The following is a 20,558-nucleotide window of genomic DNA, read 5'->3' on the forward strand; positions in this document are numbered from 1 at the left end:
TGATCTCCCCCTCTTCCTATTGCCTTCATCTTTGCTGAGTAGTGTCATCTTTTCCAACAAATCAAATAAATGCTATTTTGACAAAGAAGCATGTGCTATTTTTGTTATTCTTGAAAGTAATGTGCTATGGTTATATCATTACTTTTAACACACTGCTAATTTACAATGTCAAACAGAACTTGCCATAAACTCAGATGTCACCTCTGCCCACACACTTGGAAAATGTCATCACAGGACCTAATCACATCACCCACAATATTGGAGCTACTTTTATTTGCTCATCTTCTAGCATGATACATGCATACTCTTTCAAAAATAGCCTTCATCACTCTACATTGAGGTAATGGGCCAGTCTTCACTCCAGTTGATAAACAGACATAAAACAGATAACAGAAATACACAAAAACTAGTGGCAGCATACCTCAATAATTTTTTTAATTAAATCCAAAAATCAAACCTTAATTTTGCCATTTTATATAAGGGACATCATTTTACTATGTCATTGTATATAATGGGGCTTGAGCATCTATGGATTTCAGTATCCATGGGGATAAGGGGACGGGAGTCCTGGAAGCAAATTATGTATTTTCAAACTCAATGTATCAATGGGGGAGAGGGTAGTGTGACAGCTTCTTATGATGCAATTCATCTATGTTGCACATTACAACTTTTCAATATATTCATATTGGTTGTAGTTGTTACTTGTTGTTGTTGTTGTTCATTCGTTCAGTCGCCTCCGACTCTTCGTGACCTCATGGACCAGCCCACGCCAGAGCTCCCTGTTGGCCGTCACCACCCCCAGTTCCTTCAAGGTCAGTCCAGTCACTTCAAGGATGCCATCCATCCATCTTGCCCTTGGTCGGCCCCTCTTCCTTTTTCCTTCTACTTTCCCCAGCATAATTGTCTTCTCTAGGCTTTCCTGTCTCCTCATAATGTGGCCAAAGTACTTCAACTTTGTCTCTAGTATCCTTCCTTCCAGTGAGCAGTCGGGCTTTATTTCCTGGAGGATGGACTGGTTGGATCTTCTCGCAGTCCAAGGCACTCTCAGCACTTTCCTCCAACACCACAGCTCAAAAGCATCTATCTTCCTTTGCTCAGCCTTCCCTAAGGTCCAGCTCTCACATCCGTAGGTTACTACAGGGAATACCATGGCTTTGACTAGGCGGATCTTTGTTGCCAGTCTGATGTCTCTACTCTTAACTATTTTATCGAGACTGGACATTGCTCTCCTCCCAAGAAGTAAGCGTCTTCTGATTTCCTGGCCACAGTCTGCATCTGCTGTAATCTTTGCACCTAGAAATACAAAGTCTGTCACGGCCTCCACAATTTCTCCCTCTATTTTCCAGTTGTCAATCATTCTTGTTGCCATAATCTTGGTTTTTTTTTTATGTTTAGTTGCAACCCAGCTTTTGCGCTTTCTTCTTTCACCTTGATTAGAAGGCTCCTCCGCTCCTCCTCGCTTTTGGCCATCAGAGTGGTGTCATCTGCATATCTGAGGTTGTTAATGTTTCTTACAGCAATTTTCACCCCAGCTTTGCATTCATCAAGCCCCGCACATCGCATGATATGTTCTGCATACACGTTAAAAAGGTTGGGTGAGAGTATGCAGCCTTGCCGTACGCCTTTCCCAATCTTGAACCAGTCTGTTGTTCTGTGGTCAGTTCTGACTGTTGCTACTTGGTCCTTGTACAGATTCCTCAGGAGACAGACAAGGTGGCTTGGTATGCCCATCCCACCAAGAACTTGCCACAATTTATTATAATCCACACAGTCAAAGGCTTTAGAATAGTCAATGAAGCAGAAGTAGATGTTTTTCTGAAACTCCCTGCCTTTCTCCATTATCCAGCGGATATTGGCAATCTGGTCTCTCGTTCCTCTGCCTTTTCTAAACCCAGCTTGAACATCTGGCAACTCTCGCTCCATGTATTGCTGAAGTCTTCCTTGCAGGATCTTAAGCATTACCTTACTGGCATGAGAAATAAGGGCCACTGTACGGAAGTTGGAGCAGTCTTTCGCATTTCCCTTTTTTGGTATGGGGATATAAGTTGATTTTTTCCAGTCTGATGGCCATTCTTGTGTTTTCCATATTTGCCGGCATATGGCATGTATCACCTTGACAGCATCCTCTTTTAAGATTTTAAACAATTCAGCTGGGATCCCGTCGTCTCCTGCTGCCTTGTTGTTAGCAATGCTTCTTAAGGCCCATTCAACCTCACTCCTCAGGATGTCTGGTTCTAATTCATTCACCACACCGTCAAAACTATCCTCGATATTATTATCCTTCCTATACAGATCTTCTGTATAGTCTTGCCACCTTCTCTTGATCTCTTCAGCTTCTGTAGGTCCCTGCCATCTTTGTTTTGTTATCATACCAATTTTTGCCTGAAATTTACCTCCAATGTTTCTAATTTTCTGGAAGAGGTCTCTTGTCCTTCCTATTCTGTTGTCTTCTTCCAATTCCATGCATTGCTTATTTAAAAATAGTTCCTTATCTCTTCTGGCTAACCTCTGGAATTGCGCATTTAACTGGGCATGTCTCCCCTTATCCCTGTTTCCTTTTGCTTTCCTCCTTTCTTGGGCTACTTCCAGTGTCTCAGCAGACAACCATTTTGCCTTCTTGGTTTTCTTTTTCTTTGGGACGTACTTTGTTGCTGCCTCCTGAACAATGTCGCGGACCTCTGTCCATAGTTCTTCTGGGACTCTGTTTACTAAATCTAGACCTTCAAATCTGTTTTTCACTTCCACTGTATATTCGCTAGGAATGTTAGTGAGATCATATCTAACTAATCTGTGTATTTTCCCTAATCTCTTTAGTTTTATTCTAAATTGTGCAATAAGAAGTTCGTGATCTGAGCTACAGTCAGCCCCAGGTCTTGTTTTCACCGACTGGATGGATGTCCGCCACCTTTGGCTGCAAAGGATGTAGTCAATCTGATTTCGGTGTTGACCGTCTGGTGAGGTCCATGTATAAAGCCGTCTTTTAGGTTGTTGGACGAGAGTATTCGTTATACACAGCGAGTTTTCCTGGCAAAATTCTATCAGCCTGCGTCCTGCTTCATTTTGTTCTCCCAGACCATGTTACTTGTTAGTTACTTTCAATTTACTCATATAGTGTGTGGTTTCAATTTTTTCAAATACTTTTGTAATCTCAGATAGCTTATCATTCCATCTCTTCCTCCCTTTAATCTTTCAATCTGTTTACAACAAATTGACTCTTTGTTTTATCTTTGATACTTCCCTTTCCTTGGCTCCTCTCAATGTTCCAAATCCTGACACTTATTTATGGAACACACTGCAGAGGTTCACCCAGATACATGTCACTGTAAAGATTTTTATAATCTCCTTCCTTGATTTCTGCCAGATTCTTCTGTTTGGTCTTCCAAAATATAATCTCAGTTCTGAAAATTAATTTATAATTCCCACTGCTGCAGCATCATCCTAAATGTATCCATGGTCTTTGACTATTGTTTCTTTCTGCCCTGGTTTTTCTATTTCGTCCCTCCATGTTGTCTGTACTTCCCTGATTCTTCCCACCGAAGTCTCTTGATCAATGTCAGAGATACATTATTAGTTTCTGTCCTTTATGTGGGAAAGCTCCACAACTTAGTAAAGTTCAAGCTTTGTGTGGAAAAAGTCTCAGGTTTGGAGTACCACCAATTAAAGAGAATTCCAAGTAGCTGGCTTCAAGTCCCACTGATCTCATCCCTTTTTTCCAGCAGTAAAATAATAGGAAAGTTAATTTTATTACTGAATAGAGATATGCTGAAAATTATGAAGCATTTTTCAAAGGATATAACTCATTAAAGTCAACCTGTTGGTGTACAGTAAGAGTTCTTAATAATTTTTGATCCATGGATCCCTTTATGACACTCAGCATTGCCATGTCTTTAAATTAATTTTTTTGATTTTTCATAATTACATTTTATAACTTTCCCACATTTTCAGTAATTGATAATCTGTACAACACCTGTTCAAATGGTCATTTTTGGCAAACACAAAGATAATAAGTTGATTTTTTTTAAATTCAAGCTCATGGATCCCCTGAAATCTTTCCACAGACCCCTGGTTAAGAACCTCTGATGTACAAGAACTTAAAAGAGGAAACCAGAAACAAACAAAAAAATGAGGTCCTCAGGTTTTGATTGCCTTACTGGTGGAATACTGTAATACATTGATACCTAAAAAGAAACATACAAATTTAAATAATCCCAATGTACATCACAGGAGCCCAATGAATGTGCGGCTTATTTTTTTTAAGCAGCCAACGACAGACATAGGCAAACAGAATTTCCATGCAGTAAATGTGCTTGCAGACATCTATAGAAGAAATGACAAATGACTTCCTCCCTCTTCCACAAGTCTACCTTTAGAGTGCATTTTATTTACTCCCCACCTAATAGGCTTGTTGATTACATCCCTATGTTGACTGTAGTTGAGGAGACTTCCCTTCCACTGCACCCAGAATGGAAATACAGAGCTGATAACCTTGTAGCTGGTTCTTTAACATTGTTGTAGGCTTTAATCTGCAATCTTACTCATTCATATGCCTACAAACATACATACACCTGATTCCAAATAATATAAAATAAAGCCATTCGTACAACAGACACAATGACCTTGAAACACAAAGATTCCTACCAAACACACTAAAAATATTCTACTTCTTATATAATTAAGGCAATAATAATGTGCATATCTGCCTGTTTACAGGTCCAACTAAGCATGGGGACTTTCTTTTGATTAAATATGTATAGGGCATAGCTGCCTGTGATATGTGAGTACATAGTTTACCTGATCTAGGAAATGTCTCTGTTTAAAAACTTCCCAGTCTTCCTTCAGAAAGCGCTGCTTTGTTCTCATTGCCACCTGGAACAAAATTAAGCCAAGTTCACTTATTAAATGCTCTCTAATATGTATCCCACCATTTTCAGAATAAATTTACAGTACGGTTACAGCATTTGAAAGGATGGACAATTTATTGGATTGCATGCAGTTAAACTGATTTCTCCCTTTTTCGGATGCAGAAGGATATCCATACCATACTAAAACTCCGAAAAGTAAGTAATTTAAGCAAAAGAAATAGAAATACAGAGTTACTATAGATAAAACTGACAGCAATTCCAATAAATAGAAGTATCTGTATGAATACCCCAATAAATGAATATTAGTCTGTTTTGTACTGAAATGTACAAATTGAGCCCAAAAGCATCACAACAAGAAAAATATGTAACAGAATTCTTACTATCATTAACAGGCACTCAAACCAAGCAAGCACATACCCTGAATTTTGGTCTACAAATTGTAGTCGCCTTAGGGATGAAAGCCGGTCTACAAATGCCGTAAATAAAAAAAATATCACTGATCATATATTTAGATAACTCTATTCATCCTATTCCAGGCTTTTCAGGCCATGGCTAAGGGGCCTTTCACACAGCCATATAACCCAGAATATCAAGGCAAGTAATCCACAATAATAGTTTTGAACTGGGTTATCTGAGTCCACATTGCCATATAACCCAGTTCAAAGCAGATAATCTTGACTCATCGCAGTCTGGTTTTAGGCCTTGTTACAGAACAGAGCCAGCTTTGGTTGCCTTGGTGGATGACCTCCACAGAGAGTTAGACAGAGGGAGTGTGTTCCTGTTGGTTCTCTTGGATCTCTCAGCGGCTTTCAATACCATTGACGATGGCATCCTTCTAGACCGGCTCTCTGGGATGGGCCTGATTTTTTTAAATCTTCAGAATCTGAAATGTAATTCCCACTCACTCAAAAGTAATAATCACTTCCCCCCCTTTTTTGCCTTTTTTTAGTTTGAGGGAGTTGCAGAGAGAGAAAAATACAAACTCATTAAGGGTGCATTAGAGGCATTTGGAAGCAAAAAGCAGTGATTTTTTAAAAATGAGAACTTGAGGTGTTAATGTCCCTTAGGGTTGGGGAGATGATGCACCTACACTTTTTACACAATTTATTTGCCCCTTATTTATAAGTACTTGGGTATTCTTCATTTCACTGACAACATTCAGTTTCTCTTAAAGAAAGATGTTTTATTCCTAAGCACAAATGAAACGTGCTCTGTGTTCTACTTTAGCCTGGAATATTTAGTGATGTTAACACTTACTGCTCTTAATGTCTTTGTAATTGTTTCAATCTGCTGAACTGCTAGTTTAATTTGATTACTGTCACCATTAGCCTCTCTGAAAACACTTCAGAACTGAAGCACTGTCACCAAAAAGCACATCATTCCTGAATAGGATTAACTGACCAGAACAGCTTTGTTGGATGACAATATGATCTCAACTGTCTATGTTTGTTCAACACTAGTATTTGGATTATGGTGGTCAAAGCTTTTGAATGTCGTGTTTTACCTGATATAAAACTGACTTGCCTCCAGTAAATTAGCTTGCTAATGTGTTTATTTATTCATTTATTGAATTTATATCACACATTTCTCCCTTGATGGGATTCTCATGTCCCATTCAATATACTCACAAAGACAGCACAGGAGGAAAAGGAGGATATATTTTTCCTGTCATTTTTATAGTAACCATGCTGTACTTTGCCTTAAGACACAAGTAATGATGGGTAATACATTCATCATCATCATCATCAGTTTCTTCTCTAGAATACAAGTCTAAACCAAGGTTCTTGACCTGCACAGACACTGTATTGCAATTTCACTGACAAATAAACATACTTACATGCCTAAAGTTTTCACACACTACCAAATCCATAGTTTACATCCCAAATCTCTAATACAATCATAGTTACTCAGACTTACAGGCCAGATTCATGGATTTACAGCAAGCTACAGAACCCACCATAAGAAGTAAATAAACAAATCAACAGACAAGATTTGTACCCAAGATAATCTATTGCAGAACAGACTGAACACAGGAAATTGCAGAATCGAACAAGAGTTAACCCAGACCACTAAGATGTAACATCCACAAACTACAATGAATTAGAACCTATTGAGGAGAATAACACTTCTTTCTTGAAGGCAAGTCTTTATTTGCCCATAGAAAATCTCTCAAATTATTACTTATCTACGGAAGGACACACAACATGGGATGTCAACTCTGTCCACAAATCTATTTGGGAAATGTCATCACATAGCCCAGTCACATGACCTACAATATTTTGATATACCTTCACTTGTTCGAGTCTAATATGACATAAGCCATCCTTTCAGCAATGCCATTCTACACTGAGCAAACAGGTCAGTCTCTGCTCTAGAGAAGAAATTGACACAAATCAGACATTAGGAATGGGAAGAAGCAAAAATCAGTTACAGAACACTTAAATCTTCTTTGACATTCCATTCTGGACATTTGAATAGCAATCTTTGAACAACAAAGTCAAGAATATATTGGTAAGAGAAACAGCAAAGATGAGATATACACTCCATAAACAGTAGATTGAACATAAACAATGATTTTCTGCCATACTGCACATATTATAACACTAATTAACACCTTTTCCTTATGAGGGCTCTCTTGACCAGTTTATCACAATTCCTTTTTAGTAATCAGACAGCATCACACTACATTCCAATAACTCCCTCCACTAATCATATAGTTAGCAACTTAGTCTGACAATTACAGAACTAGAAACACTACAGTTCTGGTTTACAACTTCCAGAATCCCCCAACTGACATTGCTGCTATAGTGAAAACATCTAAGTATATTACTGTCAAGTTTTAACCTATATTAACCCTATGAATGAAAGACCACTAAATCAACCTATCATCAACAAAATCAGGACTGTGGTTTCTTTCAGTGCGTCTATATCCATATATTTAATGTGATCTTTCATTTTTCCTACTGACTTCTACTTAATATTATGGGGGGTTTTTTCTGGTGGGGTATTTTTCTCAGGATATGTCTAAAGTAAGTCTCAGTTTAGTTTCTGGGAAAGTTCAAACTTGATTTGCTCTAAGAACCATTCATTCCTTTGGGGACATTGCAGACTATCCACAGAACTCTTTTTAGAACTACATTTCAAAAGGGTTGATCCTCTTCCTGTCAGCTCTTTTCACTGTCCAGCTTTCAGAACCATATATAGAAATGGGAACTATGGTGGCAAGAACAATCCTAACTTCAGCATTCAATTTTGACATTTCAGAGCCTTGTCTAGTACCTTCATAACTACTATGCTTCCCAATCCTAGTCTTCTGATTCTTGACTGCAGTCGCCATTCTAATTAATGACCAATATAAAAAATATAGAACTATTTCAATGTTGTTGTTTATAAATCATATATGGTCATTAAGGTATCATTTTAAATTGCTGATGTTCCTTCCTCCAAATTTCACACCTCCCTGATCTTGTTTTACCTATGATATGTTCAGCATACAAGTTTATCTGGTAGGGGATAAAATGCAGTCCTGCCTGACCCCTTTCGCTAATCAGAAACCATTCATCAGCCCCTGGTGGCACAATATTTTAAGCCCTTGTGTCAGCAGGACTGCTGACTGAGTGGTCAGCAGTTCGAATCCGAGGAGCGGGGTGAGCTCCCATCTGTCAGTTCCAGCTTCCCATGCAGGAACATGAAAGAAGCCTCCCATAGGATAGTAAAACATCCAGGTGTCCCCTGGGCAATTTCTTTGCAGACAACCAATTCTCTCACACTAGAAGCGATTTGCAGTTTCTCAAGTTGCTCCTGACATAAGGAAAAAAAATCTGTCAGCATTCTGTCCTAAAAATAGCCCCTTGTCCCAAAGTACACATTATGCATCAGAACAATAAAATGTTGCGGCATTTTACAATAGCAATCCCTTGTTTTTCATGGTCAATATAACGAAGGCTTTGCTGTAATCTGTAAAGCACAGGCTGATTTTTCTTTTATGATTCTTTGGTGTGCTTCATTATCCAATATATATTTGCACTATGATCCAAGTGTCTTTTCCTATCCTGAACGCAGCTTGGATATCTGACATTTCTTGCTCCATATATATTTAAAAACTATTTGTTGTAGATGAAACATTTTGCTTGCATGGGAAATTAATGTAATGATCTTGTGGTTACTGCAAACCCTGGCATCTCCCTTCTTGGGAATTCGAATGTGTATTGAGTTTTTCCAATCTATGGGTCATTGTTTTGTATTCCATATTTGCTGACAGATTTAAAGGTAACATAAAAATAGATTTACACCATTAAATCTGATGGATTAGGAGCCAGGAGAACATTGTTAGAACTCTGTTGACTTAAGAAGTTCTATTGTTATGCCATCTTTTCCTGGTGATTTATTTCTCCCAAGTGTTCTGAGTTCAGCTTCCAGTTCATTTTCTAAAATGAGAGGTTCTTTATATGATTCTTCCCTGAAAAAAATGTATCACCTGTTCATGTCTTTTATAAACTTTTTCACTGTATTGTTTCCATTGTTCTTCTATTTCTACATGGTACAGTGTTCTCTTGCTGGTTGTAGAGATTCCTAGTCCTGGTTTAAATTTCCCTATGGTTTCTCAGATATTTACGTTTGTTGTTGTTGCCTTCTATTTCCTCTATATTAATTATTACATTAATTCTCCTTCCTGTGCCCAAGTAATTGAACATTCATAAAGTGGACTCTATTTCTGTCTCCTTTTAGGTTTGCTTCTTGTCTATCCCTGACTGCCTGAAAAGTGACATTGGTCATGCATTGAAGATTCTCTTTCTTTTTTTGCTATAGACTACGTTTTTACATTCGTCCCTAACAATGTTTTTCTGGCTCCAAATCCATCAGATTTAATAGTGTAAATCTATTTTTATGTTATCTTTAAATTCTATCAGGGTATTGTTTGGGTTGTGTTTCAGCATGATGGTTTGTTTAGTGTTCTTCTTTAGCTTTATTCTAATTTTTGACATTGATAGTTCATGGTCGGTACCATAATCTGCTCCTGGTCTTGCTTAGTTTCTCTTCATTCATGCTTCTCACATTCCATGCTCCTACAAAATGTGTCATGCTAATTTTGATTTTTCTTTAACTTCTGAGCACATCATCAGATAAATTCCCTTCTGGCTTGAGTCCAGTTGTATCATGAGCAACAGTACTACTCGTACGTATTCTCTGCTGTTTCTCAACAGCTAATTGAGTGCCATCTACTCTGGGAGTTTCATTTTCTGGCACTATCTCTTGTTTCATTTTGGACTGCCCAATCATAGGCTTTCTGTAGATACTAATCTGTAGGTACTATGCACTTTAAGTCTGCCCACCTGCTCCTGATCATTGTTTTTTCTGAAGTGGATCACCACATCTGAAATAAGCTATGATGTTCAAGTACATCTTGCTCCAGTGGGTAAAAATGAACTGAACAGGAACAGGGAGAGCCATTCCCTTCGAATGAACACAGCACTTGATGCCCATGAGCACTTGCCAAAACCTTGTTTTAGCTCTAGAAGGTTCCACATCCAATCATGCACAAATTGTATATGGTCAAAAAGACCATGAAGAACCAGTGTTTCCTCTTTCTTTCAAGCTGAGAAATAAAAGTGAAGAGAGTACCCTACTTGATTTGCATCACAAAAGGACTGCAATGAGGGTACAGGTTTGTAGAAAAACAAAGATAAAATGATAATTATGTAGTGCTAATTTGGTAGAGTAAAGCATGCCAATTAAACACAAATTGTCTGTTATATTTCAAAAGTGAAATTTCTTAGCATGCTCATTAAAGGTTAAGAATAGTTTTACTTATTAAACACCCTAGGCAGCAGCCACAGACAACACAGAAGGTGATGGTACTAATGGCACTCTTCCCAAGACCAATATAATTTTAAGGTGAAACTTTTTAACACCAGGTTGCTAATTGTGCAGCTCTGCACACACCAGACTGCATCTTCCAGCAGGCCCGACCAGCACAACTAGTCTTGAAGAATGCTGGGAGCTGCAGTTCAATAACATCTAGAGGGCCACACAGTTCTCATACATATTTTTATGTTATTGATGTGTGTCTTCAAGTTGTTTCCCACTTACTACATGTAGCAATCTTGATAGCATGGGAGTATCTGCACAGATACTCAGTAAACACACATTCTCTTCTTTCCACGTGTTCTAAGCCTTCTAAACACAACTGACATGAGCCTGTTGAAAAATTCCATTGGCAACCTTCCACTGCCAAGTCTGGTGTAGTGGTTTGATTGTTCATCTAGTGGCAAGAACTATTGGAGTAGCATCCCAACTCTTCCAGATACTGGAAATTGACTTCTGCTTCCCTTTTGCCGAACAGGCTGCTCATCTGCTAACCTTTCATAAAGAGTGAAAGGGGGAGCCAATCTGGTGTAGTGGTTTGATTGTTCATCTAGAACTCTGGGAGACTATAGAGTTTGAATCCCTGCTCTGCTATGGAAACTGACTGGGTGACCTTGGGAATTCACACTCTCTCAGCCTCAAAGGAAGGCAAAACCCTTCTGAAGAAATGTTACCAAGGAACCCCTTGATAAAGATTTTCCATGCCTGAGGGCCACAGTAGGTTAGATATGACTTGAAGCCACACAAGTTATACAGTATCAGGAAGCAAAATAAACAGATTGTTTTTGACATATATTTACCCAAACACTGCCTTTATTTCAACCTCTACATCTTCTGACGAGACATAACAGGTAAAAAGCAACAAAACAAAACAGTATCATCTCCTTACCTCTTCATCAACATAATCATCTATTCTTTTCTGGCATTCAAGCCATGCTTCAGCAACTTGCCCCATCGCCTGTTCCAACTGATGATACTGTTCAGACAAGGTTATACACGTATCTTCACTACAGGAACAGCGTTATTCTAAGCCTAAAATTAAGATAGCAATAGATATATAGTCTTAAGTGAAACACATTAAAATATGTAGTATTTACTAGCACTGTAAAGCATCCAAGATGCCTAGCAGTGCCAGGAAGTTACCAAGAAATAAGTAAAAAATCCTGGTACATTGCCCCATTCTTATTAGAAGAAAATCTAGACAATTTTGATGCTGTTTTTCTATGGAAAAAAATTCAAACATATTAGTCTATTTGCTTGGAGAATTGTACTGCAATCAGTCACGTTAGATATCAATACTGAATAATGAAAAAACACTATAAATCCTTGTAAGCATATGTTAAATAATTCTAATGAGAAACACATCTGAAGTGCAAAAGAGATCATCCCCCCTCCCCCCATATATTATATTATATTATATTATATTATATTATATTATATTATATTATATTATATTACATATGTGTGTTTGTGTTCATATATACATGACTACTAAAACTGCAAGTGGCTGAATGGAAACTCTGACAAAAACAAATACTGCTAAACCTGGAAAAGCAGAATACATTTTTAAAAGCATCTCCATCAACCCATAATTCCTGGATGATAGCTCAATTACTAGAAAGATTGTTGAATTTCAGGTTGCACAGCATTAAAATAAGATGAAATATCCTTTTTATCCTCATGCCACAAAAAACAAGAGTATCAATTGGTGTGTTTAGAGCATATTGAATATTAGACCTTAGTTCAAATAATGAAAAATAGAGTAACAACCATGGCCAAAATATATCCATAATGATCCAACTTTTACACTATGCAAGCATTTCTAGAAAGGTTCCCAAGGGACTATGTAATCTGAACAAGCTAATGGACATGTTATATAAGACAGCCACTGTAACCTGGCTCACAGCCACAAAGGCACATTAGAATGACTTCTAAATAGGAAGCATTTAAGCTTTTCTTTTAGGAATATAAAGTTTCCTGAATAAGATTAGACCAAAGAATGGAATTAATAATCATAGCACTGTAGACACAAAGAATAATTATTTGCTGAATATTGTATATGTTAGAAGAAAATTAGCATCTGTGACATGTACTCTCTGTCTTGGGTTGGGGGTGGGGAATGACCTATAAGAATAATGCTGGGAAATATAAACTATTCACCACAGCTTTTATCTGTCCTGTTTCTATCATCATTACATTCACTCACAACTATCATGTTATTCCCACCTGCCTTAGAGTAGTTGCTAAAAATCAATTGTTTTAAAATATGTTTTTAATTTAAATTGAATTTTAAAAATTTAAATAAATTTTACCCTAACACAGAGTTACATAGTACACACTAAAGTTACCAGAATTCATTCTTTTCAAAGTGCATCTGTACAATAAACATAAAAATGCTTCTCCTGGCTTAAACACACATGCATTTAAACAATTATAACCATTTGACTTGTTTCATTTTTTTATTGTTTAGATTTTATTTTTATTGCTTTACATTTTAAATTACCATATATATTCATGTATAAGTTGACCTCATGTATATGTTGAAGGCAGATTTGGGGGCCAAATTCAAGATTTTGATATGACCTGTGGATAAGCTGAAGGTCACTCTGCAGAGAGGTGAACACACCTCGGGGCCACCTGTCCCTGGCCGTAACCACCATTTCCCCACCCAAGCACTCAAAAAGTGGTGCCATGATGGAAAGTGTAGAAAGGGTTGGTGCTTCTTTTGGGTTCTCCTGGGACTAATTTCTTGCCTTTTCGTCATTATAGTTAGAGGGGAATGGTTTCCTATTTTTATTAGAGTAAAGGTACAGTGCTCATACTGACTCATTTTTTTTAGCTAACTAAAATGTCTAGACTTATTCATGAAAATACGGTACTTTAAACCAGGGCTTATTAAACTTTTCCCACTTCTAACCTCTTTCCTCCCCAATTCTTTTTACATGACCCCAGACATATAGGTGAATAAAATAGCTTTAAAAACCAAATATTTACTGATAATAAACCAGCATTTGGATGGCTTGCTAATCAGGCAGATTTTCTTTTATGTGGAGTACAGCTATTTATTTATTTATTTACTTTATTTGTATACCGCTGTTCTCAGGCCTTAGGTGACTCACAGCGGTTAACAACAAGAACAGCAAAAATTCAATGCTACCATAACACGGTATAAAAACAGTTAACATCATAACGTATTATAGAAAAGTATACAATTAACAACAATATACAATTAACACCAATAGCCATTCGCTAGCGTCTCATCACTAAAAACATGATCCAGATCCATTGTTCCATTCCTATGTTCATTTCATTCATTGCACGGACTATTCGAACGCCTGCTGAAGCATTTCCTGCAGAGTCCACTATAAACACTATATATTGTGCTAAAAGATTTATGTAAATTGATAACATTCAGAATCCTTTTACTATTGCTAAGTTTTTGTGACCCCAACATTGAGCTAAGGGGACAGTCTTTGGGAGTCTGTGGGTCAGTGCTTTAAGCTACTTAGATTGATTTTGCTTCCAATCTTCCCTAAGTGCCCGTGATATTGGGGAGGATATACACATTTAAATTAATTATCCTATTTCTTTTATTCTTAGAAGCAGTTTTTCCGCATATAAACATCTCTAAAAATGGGGTACATCATAGAATTAAGGGATATATTTATATCCTTTGTTCTATTGATGGTAAATTAGCATGTGTCTTACGATTGATGACGTCTTAGAATCAAAGAAATTGAGTAATAAAAATAAATAAATATACAAGTAATATGACAGAGTCCTCAAGAAGGTGAAGGTTACCATCCCTAATGAGACAACAAACCCTAAATTACAATATTCTGTCCGCTGACAATTTTTTTCTATTATTAGGTCAAGGGAAGCTACAGTTACAGCAAAGCCACTCTACTGATGCTTTCTTGGCCTAAATCTTAAGCCAACATGTCAACTCAAGATCTATTGAACCAATTGTTGGATGTAACAAATCCTTTAACTTCCATTGATTACACGGGACTACTGTAGCTTGGAACTAGCCATCGGATTTGGGTATTATCTGCTTCCAAAAGTTTACATTCACATTTCAAAAACTGCTGATTTGGCCACACCACCTGAAGAAGATAAACCCTTTAACTCAATTACTCGTGCAGAGGTTGAAACAGCAACTATACACTTTTGCAGCTTTGGTACATGACTACCTTACAGTCATATCCAGTAAAGAGGCACAAGAAAATATACTTGCCTCAGAGAAAGCTAACTAAAAGAAGGCAAAGATCAGGATGCACAGTGTGCAAAAATTTGTCAGACAGCATGCTTCCCCAAAGACCCATAAGTATTTCTGTCTTAATAGCAATCAAGGTACTTTTCTATAAACAGAACTTCTCTATACACATTATTCTCACAATTGGCAATTGAAAAAACACTTTCCAGCTAAGAATAAGCATGTTTATTTTGTTGGTAGTGCTTATGCCCAATATCTGTAGGATACAAACTACAGATCAAGTATCCATTATTCGTAATTCCAAAATACTCCAAAATCTGATATTGGCCACATAGGTAGCTGAGCCTAAGATAGCGACACCTTTGCTTCCTGATAGTTCAAGGTGCAGAAGCATTGTTTAATGCACAAAATTATTAAAAACATTGTGACTAAAACTGTCTGTAGGTCAGACATGGGCAAACCCAGGTCTGCGGGTCAGACACAGACCTTTGGCTTCTTCCCTCAGGTCTCTCTGCCTCGGCCCTCCTCTCAGCATGCGGACATGGCAGCCCGCCGTGTCCCCAGCTTGAGATGAAGGCCGAGGCAGAGACATGCCACTGCAGAGCACTCTCTAGAGAGCACTCGCCAGCAGCATGTGTCTCCTTCTCCTGCCTTCCCCAGGTTTAGAGAAGAACCAGGGGGAGAAACACGACACTGACAAGAGCTCCCTTGCCAGCACTGTGTTTCTCCTTCTCCTCTAACCCTCGGGAAGGCAGACTACCTTCCCAGGCTAAAATAAGGGGCAGGCTGCTGGGGAGGTTTGTTTGAGGGATGTTGGGTTGGATGTATATTTCTGAAAGGAAATTTTAATTGTATTTCTCGTAACTTTATATCCACACACTAGTATTTGTTTGTTTGTTGTTGTTTTAGTTGTTGTATTTGTTTTGCTTTAAAATATCATTAGATTGTGTAGTTGTGTTCTGCTTTGAGTCCTTACAGGAAAAAGGCGGGATAGAAATAAAAATCAAAATAATCGTTATATCAATAGAGAATTGTGGTTGTGAGCCGCCTTGAGTCCTTACGGGGAGAAAGGCAGGACAGAGATAAAATTAAGAATAAAAATAATAATATCAATAGAGAATTGCAGTTGTGTGACTGTGATCTGCCTTTCATCCGTTTGGGGAGAAAGGCGCGATAAAAATAAAGTTAATAATAATAGAGAATTGTGGCTGTGAGCCACCCTGAGTCCTAATGGGGAGAAAGGCAGGATAGAAATAAAGTTAATAATAATATTAATAGAGAACTCTGGTTGTGAACTGCCTTGCAGGGAGGAAGGAGGAATAGAAATAAAGATAATAATAATAATAATAATATCAATAGAGAACTCTGATTGTATGGTTGTGAGCCACCTTGAGTCCTTATGGGGAGAAAGGCGGGATAGAAATAAAGATAGTAATAATATAAATAGAGAATTGTGGTTGTGTGGTTGTGAGTCACCATGAGTCCTTTTGGGGAGAAAGCCGTGATGGAAATAAAGTTAATAATAATGATGATTATTATATCAATAGTGAATTGTGTTTGTTTGATTGTGAGCGACCTTAATTCTTTGCAGGGGGAAAGGTGCGATAGAAATAAAATTAATAACAATAGAGCATTGTGATTGAGAGCCAACCTGAGTCCTTATAAGGAGAAAGGTGAGATAGAAATAAAGTTGTTAATAATTGTAATAATAAAAATAAAAATATCAACAGAGAATTGTGGTTGTGTGGTTGTACGCTGTCTTCAGTTCTTTTGGGGAGAAAGGCAGTATATATATAAGATAATAATAATAATAATAATAATAATAATAATAATAATATCAATAGAGAATTGTGGCTGTGTGCAGTCTTGAGTCCTTGTGGGGGGGAAAGGCAGGATAGAAATAAAATTAATAATAATAATAATAATAATAATATCCATAGAGAACTCTAGTTGTGTAGTTGTGAGCCATCTTGAGTCCTTACGGGGAGAAAGGTAGGATAGAAATAAAGTTAATAATAATAATAATAATAATATCAATAGATAATTGTGGCTGTGTGGTTGTGAGATAATTTGAATCCTTACAGAGAGAAAGGCACGATAGCAATAAAATTAATGATAATAGAGAATTGTGGTTGTGTGCTGCCTTGAGTCCTTACTCAGAGAAAGGCAGGATAGAAATTAAATTAACAATGGAGAATTGTGGCTGTGTGGTTGTGAAATGCCTTGGATCCTTTCGGGGAGAAAGGCAAGATAGAAATAAAGTTAACAATAATCATAATATCAATAGAGAATTGTGGCTGTGTGGTTGTGAAATGCCTTGAATCCCTTCGGGGAAAAAGGCAGGATAGAAATAAAGTTACTACTACTACTAATAATAATAACATCAATAGAGAATTGTGGCTGTATGTTTGTGAGATGCCTTGAATCCTTTCGGGGAGAAAGGCGAGAAAGAAATAAAGATAATAATAATAATAATAATAATAATAATAATGTCAGTAGAGAATATTGGCTGTGTGGTTGTGAGATGCCTTGAATCCTTTCGGGGAGAAAGGCGAGATAGAAATAAAGTTAATAATAATAATAATAATAATAATACCAATAGAGAAATGTGGTTGTGAGGATAGAAATAAAGTTAATAACAATAACAATAATAACAATAATATCAATAGAGAATTGCGGCTGTATGGTTGTGAGATGCCTTGAATCCTTTCGGGGAGAAAGGGGGGATAGAAATTAAGTTAACAATAATAATAATATCAATAGAGAATTGTGGTTGTGTGGTTGTGAGATGCCTTGAATCCTTTCGGGGAGAAAGGTGAGAAAGAAATAAAGTTAATAATAATAATAATAACAATAATATCAATAGAGAATTGTGGCTGTATGGTTGTGAGATGCCTTGAATCCTTTTGGGGAGAAAGGCAAGATAGAAATAAAGTTAATAATAATAATAATATCAATAGGGAATTGTGGTTGTGAGGATAGAAATAAAGTTAATAATAATAATAATATCAATAGAGAATTGCAGCTGTATGGTTGTGAGATGCCTTGAATCCTTTCAGGGAGGAAGGCGGGATAGAAATAAAATTAATAAAATTAATAATAATAATAATATCAATAGAGAATTGTGGTTGTGAGGATAGAAATAAAGTTAATAATAATAATATCAATAGAGAATTGCAGCTGTATGGTTATGAGATGCCTTGAATCCTTTTGGGGAGAAAGTTGGGATAGAAATTAAGTTAACAATAATAATATCAATAGAGAATTGTGGCTGTGTGGTTGTGAGATGCCTTGAATCCTTTCAGGGAGAAAGGTGAGATAGAAATAAAGTTAATAATAATAATAATAATATCAATAGAGAATTGTGGCTGTGTGGTTGTGAGATGCCTTGAATCCTTCGGGGAGAAAGGCGAGATAGAAATAAAGTTAATAATAATAACAATAGAGAATTGTGGTCGTGAGGATAGAAATAAAGTTCTTAACAACAATCTCAACAGAGAACCACATCCCCTATTTGACTTGAGCAGTAGGAGCCTCTCCCTACGAACCTGTCAGACTCAGCCCTGTTTAAGGCGGAAATGCACCTCTCCCGCAATTGAAATTAGACGCTATAATTGCCTTTTGAGGAATAGTTTCCTAACGGGAGGCTCGGGCTGGGCGGAGGGGCCTCCTGGGGACCCCGCAAGGCCTCCAAGGAAGGCCCCGACCCCGCGACGAAGCCGGGAAAGCCACCAACTCACCGCCAGGCTAAAATGGGCCTGCCTTCTCGGAAGCCTCCAGGAAAGACGTTGCCGAAAACGCCCCTGAGAGGAAGCACACAAAGGACTCCAGCCCTGAGGAGAGGAAAGGCCCGGCCGCACCCCACTTTCTTGAGGGAAACCCCGAGGGGGAGGGATGGGGAGAGGGAGGGACGGCGGGCAGGCGCTGCAGGAAGGAGGCCCTCCTCGCCGTGAAGGAGAGCGCGCGACCCTCAGGGAAAGAGGGCGCGAGGGGAGGGAGAAGGCCGCAAAGCTCGCTCACCTCAGGGATCGTCCTCGGCGGCCGCTGGCGAGTAGGCCGGGGAGCCAGGCTGCGGAGGAAGGCCGAGAGGAGGAGGAGGAGGAGGAGCGAGCCCTCTTGCGACAGGGAGCCCCTCCTCTCCCCTCCGACGTTAGGAGGCGGCGCCCGGCCCCCTCCGCGCGCGCCGCCATGCCGCCTCCTCCTCCTCCATTAAAGGGAAAGGACAGGCTCGCGCGAAGCCCGCTCGCGCTACCGGCCTTGGCCGCCTCGGGGGCTTCTCCTTGGTGACGTCACGCGCCTCTTTGGAAGCCCAGCCTCACGCGAGGGGAGGGTTGGGGTGCATCTCCTGCTGCAGAATGAATGCGGGATTTGATGCCAGTTTGCACCGCCAGTGGCCAATGCTGTGCAATCCAGAGAGCTCTTAGGTGAGGCACTCACCACAGCTCTCTGGCAGAGAAAGCTAAACTACTAATCCCTGGAGTCCATAGCCATAGCAGTTAAAGCGCTGCCAGTACTGCATTTCATCTATGCTGGTGATTGTGTCATCACCGCTCAAGCAGGCCGCTTTTGAGATGGTTGAACGGAAGCTCTGGGTCAGTGGTTCTCAACCTCCCCAATGCCACGACCCAGGCATGTAGCGGGGGGGGGGGGGGGGGGGCTTGAGGGGCTTCAGCCCCCCCCCCCCCGAAATTCTCATGGTGGTTCGCGAAAAGGCCTTACTGGTCCATTATTTAAACTGTTATGTTTATTCATATCATGATCTGATCGCCATACTCAATATATCCCATATGCATGGGGGTATTGGGGTAATGATACAAAAGGTTTGCTAGGGTAGACACTCTTTCACTCAGACTCAGCCCCCCCAAAACTCAGCCCCCCCCCCGAAACTCCCCCTGCAAAAAACTCAGCCCCCCCCCCCAATCGAAATCCTGGCTACGGGCCTGACCCCTTAATACAGTTCTCATGTCGTGGTGATGTCACGTGCCTCCAACCATAACATTATTTTTGTTGCTACTTCACAACTGTAATTTTGCTGCTGTTATGAATTGTCACATAAGTATCTGATACGCAGGATGTATTTTCATTCACTGGACCAAATTCGGCACAAATGCCTGATACGCCCAAATTTGAGTTCTAGTGGGACTGAAGGGGAGATTGATGCTGTCATTTGAGAGTTGTAGTTGCTGAGATTCATAATTCATATCAAGGAGCCCCAGTGGCGCAGTGGGTTAAACCCCTGTGCCGGTAGGACTGAAGACCGACAGATCACAGGTTCAAATCCGGGGAGAGCGCGGATGAGCTCCCTTTATCAGCTCCAGCTCCTTATGCGGGGACATGAGAGAAGCCTTCCACAAGGATGGTAAAAAAAAAAATCAAAAAAACTTACTGGCGTCCCCTGGGCAATGTCCTTGCAGACAGCCAATTCTCTCACACCAGAAGTGACTTGCAGTTTCTCGAGTTGCTTCTGACATGACAAAAAAAATTATAAAATAATAAAATCACATAAAATCAAAGAGCATTCTGAACTCCACCAACGACTGAATTGAACCAGTCTTGGCACACAGAACTCCTATAACCAACAGTAAATACTGGAAGGGTTTGATAGGCATTGACCT

At 38.9% G+C, this 20,558-nt stretch overlaps 1 protein-coding gene across 5 annotated transcripts in view; it reads right to left on the minus strand.

The window, feature by feature from the left end:
* The window catches only part of FAM193A (family with sequence similarity 193 member A), a 56,683-nt gene extending 37,474 nt beyond the window's left edge, over window positions 1–19,209 (minus strand). The window contains exons 1-3 of one of the 5 annotated variants that reach the window (XM_060774118.2): window positions 18,964–19,209; window positions 11,617–11,759; window positions 4,792–4,866 (exon numbers count right to left, since the gene is read on the minus strand). In XM_060774118.2, the coding sequence (XP_060630101.2) occupies window positions 4,792–4,866; window positions 11,617–11,682 (141 nt within the window). In that variant the 5' untranslated portion in view covers window positions 11,683–11,759; window positions 18,964–19,209. Of the gene's footprint in view, window positions 1–4,791; window positions 4,867–11,616; window positions 11,760–18,963 lie in introns of those variants that run through there. The other 4 variants (XM_060774122.2, XM_060774119.2, XM_060774121.2 and 1 more) reach the window with 4 other exon arrangements.
* Between the last annotated feature and the right edge of the window lie 1,349 nt (window positions 19,210–20,558).

This window comes from Anolis sagrei, chromosome 4 (genome assembly GCF_037176765.1).
Source record: "Anolis sagrei isolate rAnoSag1 chromosome 4, rAnoSag1.mat, whole genome shotgun sequence".
In the NCBI taxonomy this organism is placed as follows: Eukaryota; Metazoa; Chordata; class Lepidosauria; order Squamata; family Dactyloidae; genus Anolis; species Anolis sagrei.